Here is a 13,976-nt window from a genome sequence, read left to right on the forward strand (position 1 = left end):
AGTGGACCCTCATGTGTCATTTTTTGGCCAACAACAAACACCTAGATCTTCTCCTATGATGCTGTACATTGTGGTTTATTTTTATGTGGGGAATTATCACTTTTCAGTTAAAATGTAAGTTTCCTAACTTCTAGGAACAAGAGAGGGGAGAGATTAATATAAAGTGCAGTTACTAGGAAAATTTTCGCGGAGAAAATGGGATTTTGATTTAAGTTTTGAGGATTGTAAGTGATTGGAAATCTTCTATATTGCACCATCCAATCCATAACCACCAGCTACATATGGCTACTGAACACTTGAAATGTGGCTAGTGCCACTGAGAAAATAGATTTTTAATTGTGTCCAATAACCACATGTAACTAGTGGTTACTATTTTGGGCTGAGTAGATCTAGAGTTAGACCTCTCTCTTCTCACTTTATTATTTTTCTAGTATGTAAAATCCAATGCCATATGTGGACTAGAAAACCTAGATTATCTGTCTATGATTAGTTGTTTGTCCCTCACCGAACCACTGTTTTCTCATTTGTAGATAATCACTAATGAGAATTGCTGGATAGTAGTTTTATGACAAATTTCACTCAGCATGTACAACTGAGATGTGTGTACACGTGCATACATAAACACACATATTAAAAGGCAAAACTTTGGGATTCACTTTTTCTATTGCTAGGTTTCTCTTGCTCTTTCAATTCCAGGTCTGAAGAGTTTCATGCCTTTATGTACCTTTATTTTACAAGCCCATTACTGGTTATGCTCCAACCTTTTTCTTTTCTCACTCCGACTTTTAGCAGTATATCTAAGTATTATGAGAGCAGGAGAGTTTGAGATGCAGAATTATTGGACCCACAGGCAAGAGAATATATCTTCCATGTGGTAATAGCGTATTCCCTGCAAAAATGAAAAAGAACTAGAGAGATGCATATGGTAGCCCAGAATTAGGATCAGGGAACAGTCAGACTTAGTGTTGGATGTTAGACCCTTGAGAGTTTTGAAGCAGACAGATGAGATAAGAGGGATAAAAGGAGCTAAGGGAGATGAAGGGACAGAAGGATGTCAATGGTTATATAACAACTATGACATTAATGTGCATTTCTTCATCTCCAGTGAACTCTAAAAGCTTAGGACTCCAATAACTCTAATCAAGATTCACAAATGTCAGAGATTGTGAAGATCCTGGACAGATAAATCAAGCTTCCTTAATTTCATTGACTTCCTATAACCTCCCACCCCCTTGCGTATCTTAGCCATGTCCTGGATGCTAACCATCCTACTAGGTACTCTCACATATGCTTCTGGGAGGACATTCACATATCCTGTGCCATTAATATATATTCTATCCTGCCTTGGTCCTGTAATACTCTTAAGTCACCTCTATGCCCTATACCAGGTTCTCTTATGTTCAACTCTACTCCGTGGGATTTGTGTTACTTGCTAATGTGATTGTAGGTAATGGTGTATGAGTAACTACAGAAGATATATTTTGTGCCTAAGAAGAGGTCAGGTTAAGAAACGAGACGGCTTGAATGCCTGAAGAATTGTTCTATGAACAACTTAAAAAATAGAACTAGTGAGGGGCCACCTGGTGGTGCAGCGGTTAAGTGCGGGTGCTCTGCTGCTTCGGCCCGAGATTCACAGGTTCGGATCCCAGGCGCGCACCCATGCACCGCTTGTTAAACCATGCTATGGCAGCATCCCATATAAAGTAGAGGAAGATGGGCATGGATGTTAGCCCAGAGCCATTTTTAACTCCCTCCAAGAAAAACGGGAGGATTGGCATCGGATGATAGCTCAGGGCTAGTCCTCCTTACCCAAAAATATAGAGCCAGTGAGTTCTGGAAAATGCCATCTCTACCTCTTCTTTCTTTTTCTCCTTGTATTGAACTGTACCACCTTTCCTGCCCCGCCCAATGCTTGCCATGTACATCTACTATGTTTTCTCATTTGTTCCATTCTCTTGTTTATAGATGAATAGTCCTGGACGCCGTGGTGATAGGAATATTGCCTGTGGAAGTTACTCCACTGCTTTAGGTACCACCAGTAAAACGCTTATTTAGAGATGGTATGGCTCTGAGAAAGAATTGAGAGGATATATAATCTTCACAGTGTGAATGTCCTTGAAGAATTAATCATTATAATCTAGAACAATATTAACATTCTTATTTTAGTTTATTTTTTATGTTATTTTATCTGGAAACATTCCAGTTGATAAATCAATGGATGGAGGAAATCACTCTGTGGTGTCAGAGTTTGTGTTCCTGGGACTCACCAACTCCTGGGAGATCCAATTTCTCCTCTTTGTGTTCTCCTCCATGTTTTATGTGGCAAGCATGATGGGAAACTCCCTCATTATGCTCACTGTGATTTATGACCCTCACTTACACTCCCCCATGTACTTTCTGTTGGCCAACCTCTCCTTCATTGACCTGGGAGTTTCTTCTACCATTTCTCCCAGGATGATTTATGACCTTTTCAGAAAGCATAAGGTCATCTCCTTTGGTGGTTGCATCACTCAAATCTTCTTCCTCCATGTCATCGGTGGTGTGGAGATGGTGCTGCTCATAGCCATGGCCTTTGACAGATGTGTAGCCATATGTAAGCCTCTTCATTATGTGACTATTATGAGCCAAAAAATGTGCATTTTGTTTCTGGTTGCTGCATGGATAATTGGCTTGATTCACTCTGTGATTCAACTAGTTTTTGTTATAAAATTGCCATTCTGTGGCCCTAATGAGTTAGACAGCTTTTACTGTGACTTTCCTCGGTTCATCAAACTTGCCTGCACAGATACCTCCAGGTTAGAGTTCATGGTCATAGCCAACAGTGGGTTTATATCTTTGGGATCATTCTTCATATTGGTTATCTCCTACATTTTTATCCTGATCACTATTCGAAAACCGTCTTCAGGTGGCTCATCCAAGGCTCTCTCCACTTTGTCAACTCATGTCATGGTGGTGATTTTGTTCTTCGGTCCTTGCGTCTTTGTTTATGTCTGGCCTCACCCCACATCACATCTAGACAAATTCCTTGCTGTTTTTGAAGCAATTTTCACTCCTTTTTTGAATTCAGTCATCTATACGTTCAGGAACAAAGAAATGAAAGTTGCTATGAGGAAAGTGTGCAATCAATTTTTTATTTATAGAAAGATTTCGTAAATGACAAAGTAGTACGAGGTTTCCTTACTGACTTGGAGTAACTTAAATTTCTATTATTTAAATAAGGTACCAAATACCTTACTAATATTTAGGTGTCCCAGATTAAAACAACCTGGTTTTTTTTAAAATATTAACTGAGAAATTGTGTTGCTGCCTACGGTTGAAGGAAACATGTCATCTGGTAAAAAGTATCTTCTGGAGAAGGCCAATTGCTTGTCTCTCAGGAGACATAATCTTGATGAATTTACTGTGGTCTAGACTTCAAAACTGAGTCTCTTCAGTGTCAGAGTGGGTTATATAAGAGAATGTTGATTGACACTAAATAAATTGATACTAGATGTAAATATATACATCAAGGTGCCAATTTATTAATTTGCTACACAAACACCAGTCAAGTGGCCTGGACTTCCACATAGGCCGTACTCATTCTTTTGATATAGGAAAATTTCTGGGAAGTCAAGTGATGACGAGAATATTAATGAGCAGGGAATCAGAGCAAGATGAGTTAGCTGGATTATTCAAATACTTAATCATATCAGATTTTGATACTCAATGACTGTATCTCCACACTAGGATATGCATGATATCATAATCAGAAAAATAGGATCCTTAAGCCAGGCCACCCTTTTGTCTAGACGGTGCTGTGTGGTCATTGCAAGATTTACCTTTGGACTCTTGCTTGTACTATGTTCCAGTCCGACTAATCCCTATGTTCTTAAAGATTCACTCTTATTTCCATGTGTAACTAGTCAGGTTCTTCCTTTCCTTTCTGCTGACATAAGATTATTCCTGTTGCATTTGTATGATTTGAGTCATTGCAAGGTAAGTTTTAGTTTGGGAAGTGTTTTATACATGGCTATATTCTATTCTATAGGAATGAGGGATTTGCACCTACAGATTTGGAAATTTTGATTCATACACATTTCAGCAAAGAGGAACCAAGGCTCATTCTCAGATAGAGTTGTAGTGCAGATGACTCTGAACCTTATACATCCTATACATACTCCATACCTCTTAACCAGTGTGTCAATATTCCTATTGTCTTATAAGTGGTCCTCATTTACTTCACAATTTACCTCTCTTGATAATTTATTTGCTTTTCTGTTGATTTCCATTGCCCTTATATCATTCATTCATTTTTTGAGTCCTTTTCTGGACACTTGGAAAACCAATACATACATAGCAGTTTATTAGCTAGCACTTATACTCAGCCTCCTTATAATTTGTTTGGAAGTCGTATTTTTAAAATGAAAATTTCACTTCTATTTTCAATAGAAGAAAAATAATGTCTGATAGATCTAGTAGGGTTTCCCATATTCCTCATTTTTTATGTGTGTTAATTTAGAAAAATGCCTGTTCCTCCCAATCTTTTCTCTTTCTGCCTTTCTGTCAGGTCTATATCTATGACAAGATAGGTTCCCCAACTGCATAGTGACTGAAGATTTTCTGTACCATTGATGTAAAACTTTTTTAAAGGTCATTCTTTTTACTCTAAAGACATAACTGCTTTTAGTGGACATCTACTCTGCTGTTTGCCCAAATCAGCAACCCCCTCCCTTCTGGTAAATGTATATTTCTCTTGCAGTAACCATGTGTTATGATGAGAAGCTGACATGTATGTCCTATCTCTCTGACTACTACTATTTGGTCAAAAGTTGGTCTTCTGAACCATGGCATATCTCCTAGCCACAGCTGAATGGTGCAGGTAGGAGCCTCTGACCAAGACTGACCAAATCTGAGCTTTTGCCCGAGATATTTGGACTTGGGAATAGAGAGAAAGCAAGCCTCAGTCCTGCTTTATGTAGATATGTAGAAACTGCTGGCAATCATATTTCCTGCTGTCAGAAATCATGTCTGGGATAATGAAAAAATATATGTGAGACAAGAAGGCACAGGATTTAAAGAGAGAAGCTTGGCGGTATTCAAGTTCTTGGTTCCAGCTGTCTTGGGCATTCAGCTTTGCTCTTGTCCTCCGCTCAATATGGTTACTAGCTGAGCTGCTAAATGAGCCAATACATTCACCCTCTTGCCTAAGTTTGTTTCAGTTGTGGTTCTGTCATCTATAATCAAAAGGGTAGTGATAAATAGCTCTCCAATTCTAAAGAGAGGGTATTTTCAATTACTTCTAATGTAAAATACCTCATTATTTTCTTATTTCTGTAAGAAAATATGATTTTTTCTTCTAATAAAAAGAAAATATGCTCACTATGTAAAATTTATTTGGAAATTAGAGATGAAAAAATAGAAGTCACTCCTGAAGTCACCGTATGGAGACAATTTTAGTAATATCTTGTTATATTTATTTCCAGTGTTTTTTCTATACCTAAATATAAAAATATATTTACAAAATTGGGATTTTTGATCTCTACATTTTTGTTCTGCCTTTTTGTTGAATGTTATATTCTGAGAATTCACTCACATTATAAAATTTTGTAGTGCAAAATATTTTTGAGCACATACAGTGTATTGCAATATGTGACTATATTATATTTGTTATTCTTCTATCCAATGATAGATTAGATTGTCTAATTGTTTTCAAATAACAATTAGATTGTCCTCAATTTTTCCCTCTGCCTTGAGAATTCTTGCATATACTTCCGTCTACCTTTTACATTACTTCCGTTATAGATTGATATATTTGGAATTAATAGGGTATAATAATATTTTAAACCCTTTATTTGTATTATCCTTAGTCCCCAAAGTTTTATACCTGCTGAGAAGTATTCCATTACAGTACCTGTCCTAAAGCACTGAATATATCTTAATTTTAATAAATATGATTTATTAAAAATCTTTGTCACTTTAAAAGACAAAAAAATAAAATAATTTTTAAATTTCTTCAATTTTTGTATGCTTGTACCTTTTCAAATGTTGTTTTAATCTGAACTCTTTGAATGATGTGTTTCAGGAATCCAATCAAAAGAAGCTTAAAGTAACTAAAACAAAAAAGAAATGTGTAGTTTCAGTTTTGCGAGAGGAAAAAGATCTAGAGATCTCTTGTACAACAATGTGAATATACTTAACACAACTGAACTGTAAACTTGAAAGTGGTTAAACGGTAAATTTTATATTAAGTGTGTTTTTATTTTTACTACAATTAAAAACAAAAAAAAGGGGAACTGGCTCGGTGGGACAGCAGTTAAGTTCGCAAGTTCTGCTTCGGCGGCCCAGGGTCCGCCAGTTCGGATCCTGGGTGCGGATCTACTCACTGCTCATCAAGCCATGCTGCAGTGGTGTCCCACATAGAAGAGTTACAACTATACAACTATGATACACAACTATGTACTGGAGCTTTGGAGAGAAAAAAAGAAAAAAATAAGGAGGAAGATTGGCAACAGATGTGAGCGCAGGACCAATCTTCCTCAAAAAAATAAATGTTGGCTGTCATTAGGAAATAAATAAATAAATAAATAAAAATAAACATTTTTAAAAAAGGAACTTGTTGACTCTGCTTATTGGGATGTGCAATAGTGGAACCAGCCCCCTGGACTCCAGGGATTCACCCAATTTCACGTTTTTAGATTTTGCTCTCTCATTCACTCCCTTTCTCTTGCTCTTTTCTCCCTTTCTTCTTCTCCTCCCTCTCTATCATTTAACTCTGTTTATCTCTGTACTTCGGTCTGATTTTCTGTTTTGCACGTGGATTTCTTTATGTGTGGTATGGGGAAAGGAGAGAAGCTGCAAATAACTCCAAGTTTAAATCATTCCAGCAGGGCAATCTCATAGACAATAGAAAGGTTTTCTTTCCCAGCATCCTTATTAAAACCCAATGAAAGGATCCTAACTGGCATTGTTTTGGTTCCATGCCAGGTGTCTCATGGGCTAGGTCTGCATCACATACCCACTCAATGGGCAGGGGCCAAGGTTATCTGATTGATGGCCTCCAAAAAACTGCATGAATTCGAGGAGGAGAATTTCCCAAATAGGAGAGGTAGGGTAGAGCCATCAGTGCAAGGGGAAAGTGATTCAAGGCAGGCAAAAAAATTGTCACCTGTTTTTTCTTATTTGAAATAGAAATTAATATATTTTGCTGGAGAGTTATTCATCCCCTTCCCCATAGGTAGAATATTAGTTTTGTCAAATTGATTTACCAGTCCCACATACATGTTAATGACACTAACTCCTTTATTATCATATTTGTGTTCAAAATGTTTCCCCCAATTTGTTTTCTTTTTAATTTTAGCTACCATGTTCTGTAATATTAAAGTTGTAGTTTTTGTGACACCAAGTCTGTGAAGCTTTTTAATTGAGACTTCATAGATTTATTCTTAGGAAGCCCTTTTCCATTGCAATACCTAATCAATATACATGAACATGTATTTCTAAAATAGTTTATCCACCCAAAAATTATTTTTGGTGTAAAAAATAGGAGAGGATCTAAATTTTTCAAATTTGCTTATTAATTTTCTCAGCACCATTTAGTGAATAATCATTTCTCTTCTGATTTGTAACCTTTATATACTACATAGAATATGTAGTCCTTGTCTCTTCTGAGATCCAAACCCATATGTAATATATCTTCTGACGTCTGCCCTTGAATGCCTCATATGTCCTTTGACTGAATAGATTCAAAATGGTCCTCATGATCATCACTGAAAACTGTGTACTCCTCCACTATCAACTATCCAGTCATCAAACAAGAAACTCAAAAGTGACTCTCTCCCTTCCCTTCCTCCTTAACCCTTTCTCTCACTCTCAATTTTTTATTTATGCAGAAAATATCAAGTGCCTACTAAGTGCTAGCCATTACTGAAGGTTTTGGGGATACACCAGTAAATAAAATATATTAAAAAAAATTTACTGTTGTAGAGCTTATATTCTAGTAGAGCTACCCAGAGAATAAATGATAAGCAAAATAAACAAGCAAGTTTTAAAGTAAGTTAAAAAAAATGAGTGCAGTAGCAATATAATAGAGTAGGTTAAGATGAATCTGAAACTCCAGCGGTGGGGGTGTAGGTTGCACTTCTAAGTACTGTAGTCAGGGTAGGCATCGTTGAGAAGGTGTCATTGAGCAAAGGTTTCATGTAGGTGAGTGAGTTAGCAATGCAGCTATCAGGGGGTAAGGCAGAGGATATAGCCAGTACAAAGGCCTAAAGTGCCAGTGTGTTCAAGAAACAGCAAGAAGGCCAGTGTGACTTTGTCAGTGTAAAACAGTGGGAGAATAGTAGGCAAACATTTAAGGAGGTAAAGGAATGCCAAATCCTGTGGGATTCTGTAGACCATTATAAAGAATTTGGCTTTTGCTCTGAGGAAGGGGGGACCATTGGAGGATTCTGCACAGAGAGATGACATGATATCACTTACATTTAAATTTATTTTTATATCAGTTTGTCCTGCTAAGAATAGTCTGGGGAAGGGTGGGGCAATGGTCTAAGCAGTGATGTTAGTGTATTGCAGAAATTAAGGGAAGAGAGAGATTGCGGCTTGGACAGCAATGCAGATGGTAAGATGTGGTGAAATTATGAAGGATTAGCTAACAGAATTTGCCAATTGATGGGATATTGGATGTGAGGGAAATGACTCCAAGTTTTTTGACTTAAGCAATTGGAAGGATGGGTTTATCATCTCTTAAGATAGAGGAGCAGGTAAGAGCAGGAGCTCAACTTTGTGTACATGACATCTAAGATGTCTATTGGATGTCCAAATGGTAATGTAAAGTAGGCATCTGGATAAGCAAGTCCGATATACAGCATAGAAATCTGAGCTAGAGATTGACACAAAGATATTATTTAAAGGCACGGTACTAGATCAGATAACCTAGAGATGAATACAAAGTGAAAAGACATGAGGTTAACGACCTGAGCCTTGGTATTCTCAAACATTAAGAGATCAGAAAGAGAGTGAATAATTATGAATGGAGACTAAGAAGGAGCCAGAAGTGATATAGAAGAAAAATCAGGATTGTCTGGTGCCTGGGAACCCAAGTGAAGAAAATGTGTGAGAAGATTGGAGGAAAATAACTGTGATTAAAAGATGAGGACTGAGAATTGATCATTGGATTTAGATATGAAGGTCATAGGAGAATTAAAAGACAAGTTTTAGTGGGGATACTAGGGGAAAATTTTGATTAGAGTGGATTTGAGAGAAAACAAGAGGAGAGGAATTAAACAAAGAGAGCAGAGACAACTCTTGAGGAATTTTGCTGCAAAGGTCTTTACAGAAATGGAGCAATAGACAGAAAGCAAAGCTGGATCAAGAGATTTTAGTAAGATGGGAGATAAAACACATGGTGAAAGCTGAGGGGAAGGATAAAACAGACAGAGAAACAAGGATGATATAGAAGAGAGAGGGGGAAAGCTGGAGTGGTTCTTGAATGCACAGGAGGGAAGGGTTATAATGAATGAAGTAAAGGTTCGGTTAGATCCTTGTTACTTTGGCCTTGAAGTAAGAGAAGAGGAAACATTTTTTCTACTGCTCTCTAAAGCTGTAATTCTGTATCTATTTTCAAAAGTGATGTAGCAGATAATTTTCTTTGTTGTGGGGTTGTTCTTGCCTGATATTTTGATTTTGTCCTATAAAATAAATGGGCGAAATTGCATCTTTGTTCTATACTTTGACAAAATTTGTGTCAAACAGGTATGCCGTAGAGAAGAACAAGCAAGAAGTTTTCAGTTATGAGTTTAAAGGTGAAACCAAGTTTTATTAGCTATATAATTTGGTTTAATTCATAGATTGAAATTATGCAGTGATAACAATACTTGCTCTGCAAAACTGTTCTGAGGATTCAATAAAATAATATGCAAAAGGATTGATTTCCAAAATCACTTTATTTTCACACGTTAAAATGTTCCTTCTTTTTTTTTGGTGAGGAAGATTAGCCCTGAGCTAGCATCAGTTGCCAATCTTCCTCTTTTTGCTGAGGCAGATTGGCCCTGGGCTATCTATGCCCATCTTCCTCCATTTTATATGTGGGATGCCTGCCAAAGCATGGCTTGATGAGCGGGACTTAAGTCCACACCCGGAATCGGAACCTGCAAATACTGGGCCACGGAAACGGAGCACCCGAACCTAAACACTATGCGACGGAGCTGGCCCCAAAATGTTCTTTCTTTTTAAAGAAAGCTCAGAAAATTCTGTCCTCAAGGTTTTAGAAATACTTTTCTGTATTTTTACATTTTTAAGATGAATATTTACTATTCAGATTATCATAAAATTATTACTAATAAGAAAAGTCACTTTAAACTTTTCTGTGGAATGCATGCATATTCAGTCACTGTAAAATAAAGAATCAAAATAGTTCTAGAATATGACAATAAGTCTCTTTGTCATAAGAAAATTACAAACCTCTTATTTCCTCTCATTAACAGCTTCTCTGCTTGACTACACTGGGAAAACCGAAACGATCATGGGGGATAATTCCCCAGGTCAAGTCCTCAGTCTGACAATCCCAGATCTCTGCAGCATCACTTGGTCACTGCCCTCTGGGGCTGTAATGAGCTTCCATGCTTACTGTGACATCGTTTTATACAGCTATTTGTGTGTGTCTGTAATGATCCTAAATAGGATCTGCTTGATTTTTTTGGGAGACTATATCTGAATCTTTAGTGATGCTGATCTCTTAGTTCCCTTGGCAAAAAAGGTAGGTGAGGGGGATAAAAATAGAAAGAAATCAGAGAGCAACAGTTTCTCTGTTCTAAGGATAGAGAAGGTTTTGGTGATGTGAAGATTTTCTCAAGTCAGATACACTCTATTGCAGCAGTCTCTTAAGTGGGCTTCTTCTCTTTTCTTCCTTCCTTCTAGGATATCTAACATACTGACAAATAAATTATCTTCCTTGAGCACTGGTCTCGTCATTAATTCCTTGCTCCTAAGTATTTGCTTCCCTTTATTTATTAATAATGCTCAGTCATCTTAAGCTAGAGCCTGAGGTCAGGTAAAACTAGTCTCAACTTTCTTTCTCATCTTACTTTCCACTCTTCTCTTAAGGTTTCCATTCTCTAGGCAACCTGCACTCTTCACCATTATCCTAGAGTACCTTGAACTTAGCCTTCATTTCTCATATTGTACCATCTGCTTGAAATAATCCTTCAAATTCTATCTTTATATATTGTAATATATGCTGTTTATAAAGGCTCTTCTCAATGCCACATTTTCCACTTTGTCTTCTCTGATCACCACAGCTGGAGTTTTCTCCTTCCACTTGACTCAAGTATTACTAAGTCTGTGACTATGGTCTTTCTATGCCTGTTGCATATTTACTTAAAATATTAGATACTCATTGCGTTTCTAAGTAACTAACACAGAATAGATATTCGGTAAATACATTTTAATTAACAGAAAATTAAATAAGAAAGCATGGTAGAATAGAAATAAACAGAACTAGGGCTACATCGGCCTGAATTGCCATCTACATCTGTTACCACCCAACGTGGGGCCTTCTGCTCGTGGTCAGACATGCCAATAGTCAAGAGGCAAGGTGGTAGGAGAAAAAAGACTTTTTATTACAGCTTGCTAGCAAGAGGGAAGATGGCCAACTCATGTACAAAAGAACCATCTTAAGGGGGCATGAAATCTTACAGCAGTTATATAGGCCATTGTGTTATTGGAGTGGGGGTTAGGAATGTTGATCTTCTGGTGTTACAGACTGGGAGTGCCACACCAGATCTTTCAGTTTTTACTGATAATGGCTATCAGCATAGATTCTCCATTTGGGGGTCATCACATTCCTAAGGAACTCAAAAAAACAAAGTTATCATCTTATAGCAGCTGGGAGATACCTGCACAAGCAGGGGTCATAAAATCTATGTAGCAGTTAGATCTCCTGGAGGGTGCATATCCAGCTGGATTAGTTTGTCAGAGGTCTTTCAAAGTTATAATAGAGTTTTTCTTTTCTACAATATGTCTTCCCTTATGTCAACCTTGTCTTGAGCCGGTATCACATCCATAACTGAGTGATTGACATGCGTGAACTGTCTTTGTGTTTTCCACTTGCACAGGGTCAGCAACAGCTATGCTGAAGAATGCTCAGTGGATCTTGAGGGGAATGGTAGTTTGGGAGCTAAAATCTTATTTCCTCAGAAGTGGGTGTTTGTGGGAAATATTCCCAATGAGCCTTTCAAGCAACTGGACTTCAGCACAGACATGAAAACTTAACTTAAAACCAGCCCCACTTGATTATCTCAGAATAATGAATTCAGAAATAAGACTTTTTAATACTTAGAACTAAGAACTGGGACATATCACTTGCTGGTCTCTACTATGTGTTAGGTACCACTTATTGTGCCCCCACAATGTGGTAGGTAATGCATTAGGTATATATTACATATATAATATCACCTAGTTCCCACCTCACCCTGCAAGGGAGGTGTTGTATCTCCTTTTACAAACAAGGAAACTGAGGCTCAGAGAGTTTGAGTAACTTTCCCTTACTCACATAGCAAGTGAGTAGTGGAGCCTGGATTCAAAAACAGGCCTGATAGACTTCAAAGCCCAAGCTTCTCACAGCTCTACTGTAGGCTTCTCAAATCAGAGTAGCAGGTATAATTTATGGATGATTTATATTGGCATTGCATTGTAGAAAGCAATCTGTCCATTATCACGTGTGATATTCACAGAAATTGTGTGGGCCTGGCTGGGCAGGTACTCAAGGAGTTTGCCTTTTTGAACTGAATCACTTGATTAGAGGTGGGACTTGGATCTTCCTCTCTACTTTTATTTGGACACTTCTGGATTTCTTCCTGCTGTCCTTATGTGCTTTCTTTTTTCTCTCTCTCTTCCTTTTATTATCATAGTGCATTTCTCTTCTAACTTCTCCTTTCCTTGTGTCTTTCTCTATTTTCATATTCTTTCTGTCTTACTTATTCCTTTATACCCCTCAGATTATTGCCAAGCTTCATGAAATTAAGTTGAGTGTTGGATGGAGGTTTGCAGTGGAAAGCTTCCTCCTATCCCCAAGCCAGTTATATGTTGTAGAGGATGGGATGCCTCTGGATAGAGACTATTAGTTATGGTTACTATTAATTTGTGGTGAGGAATATCCTTGTCTACATGCGAAATCTATTGGAAAAGGTGGTGGAGAGAGGAGAGCATCGGAGTCATGGCTTCTGGAGTGTGGAGGGGTTATTAACTAACCTCTCATTCAGGAAATATTTACTAATTTTCACACCTACTTATGAACTTTGGGTAATATACAAATGAAAAATTTAAAACACTGTGGTTAACGGCAGAAGACTCTACAGATTACAGATCAAGGTGTTTACCACTCATATTAAAAGGATAGATTGCATTCCATTCTCTTCCTGAAATCTTTGACTTCACTAGATAATACTGGTCCTTCCTTTGAACTTGTATTATTTTTTTCTCACACATTCAACAAATAATTTTCTCTACTCTTCGTATAGCATATATTTTAAACTACCTTATATTGTAGCAAATAGATGTGCAATTTATGTCTTTCCAATAAATTTAGTGAGTTTGTGACTTACAGAAGTTAGAAAAAAATAAAACCCTGACCATTATGGACTGCACTGTCAAGAAAATCTTTATGAAATAATTGAGAACTTTTATTGCCTTTTGAGGAGAGAAAAATATAGAGAAGCAGAAATGGTGGTGGGATTACAAATATTCCTTCAAATATTTTACCATTGTTACATCCTTCCAAATAAGCATCAAAATAAGAAGAGTGAGCACTCAAAGTATGGCAGCAATGAATAATCTTATTTCTGTATATAGTTTACTTACAACATTTAATTGGTCACTTTTTTTGTATTTAGTTATTCTTGTCATACAAAATAATTTCGTGCAAATAATAGGTAGTTTGTGCAAATGTTGGTGTTTGGTGTCTGTTTTAACTCCGAAAAGTACATTTTTAATTTTGATTTTTT

The 13,976-nt window shown here is 37.2% G+C and overlaps 1 protein-coding gene across 1 annotated transcript; it reads left to right on the plus strand.

Moving 5' to 3' along the window:
* The first annotated feature begins 2,202 nt into the window (after window positions 1-2,202).
* LOC131405358 (olfactory receptor 4F3/4F16/4F29-like) lies at window positions 2,203-3,153 on the plus strand. The gene has a single exon (XM_058540418.1). The coding sequence runs from the start codon at window positions 2,215-2,217 to the stop codon at window positions 3,151-3,153; it is 939 nt and encodes a 312-aa protein (XP_058396401.1). The 5' UTR covers window positions 2,203-2,214.
* The last annotated feature ends 10,823 nt before the right edge of the window (window positions 3,154-13,976 follow it).

The sequence above is a fragment of the Diceros bicornis genome, chromosome 5 (assembly GCF_020826845.1).
Source record: "Diceros bicornis minor isolate mBicDic1 chromosome 5, mDicBic1.mat.cur, whole genome shotgun sequence".
In the NCBI taxonomy this organism is placed as follows: domain Eukaryota; kingdom Metazoa; phylum Chordata; class Mammalia; order Perissodactyla; family Rhinocerotidae; genus Diceros; species Diceros bicornis.

What these genes read in the sequence shown, in the direction of transcription:
- LOC131405358 (XM_058540418.1), top strand. Translation starts at nt 2,215, where the DNA reads ATGGATGGAGGAAATCACTCTGTGGTGTCAGAGTTTGTGTTCCTGGGA.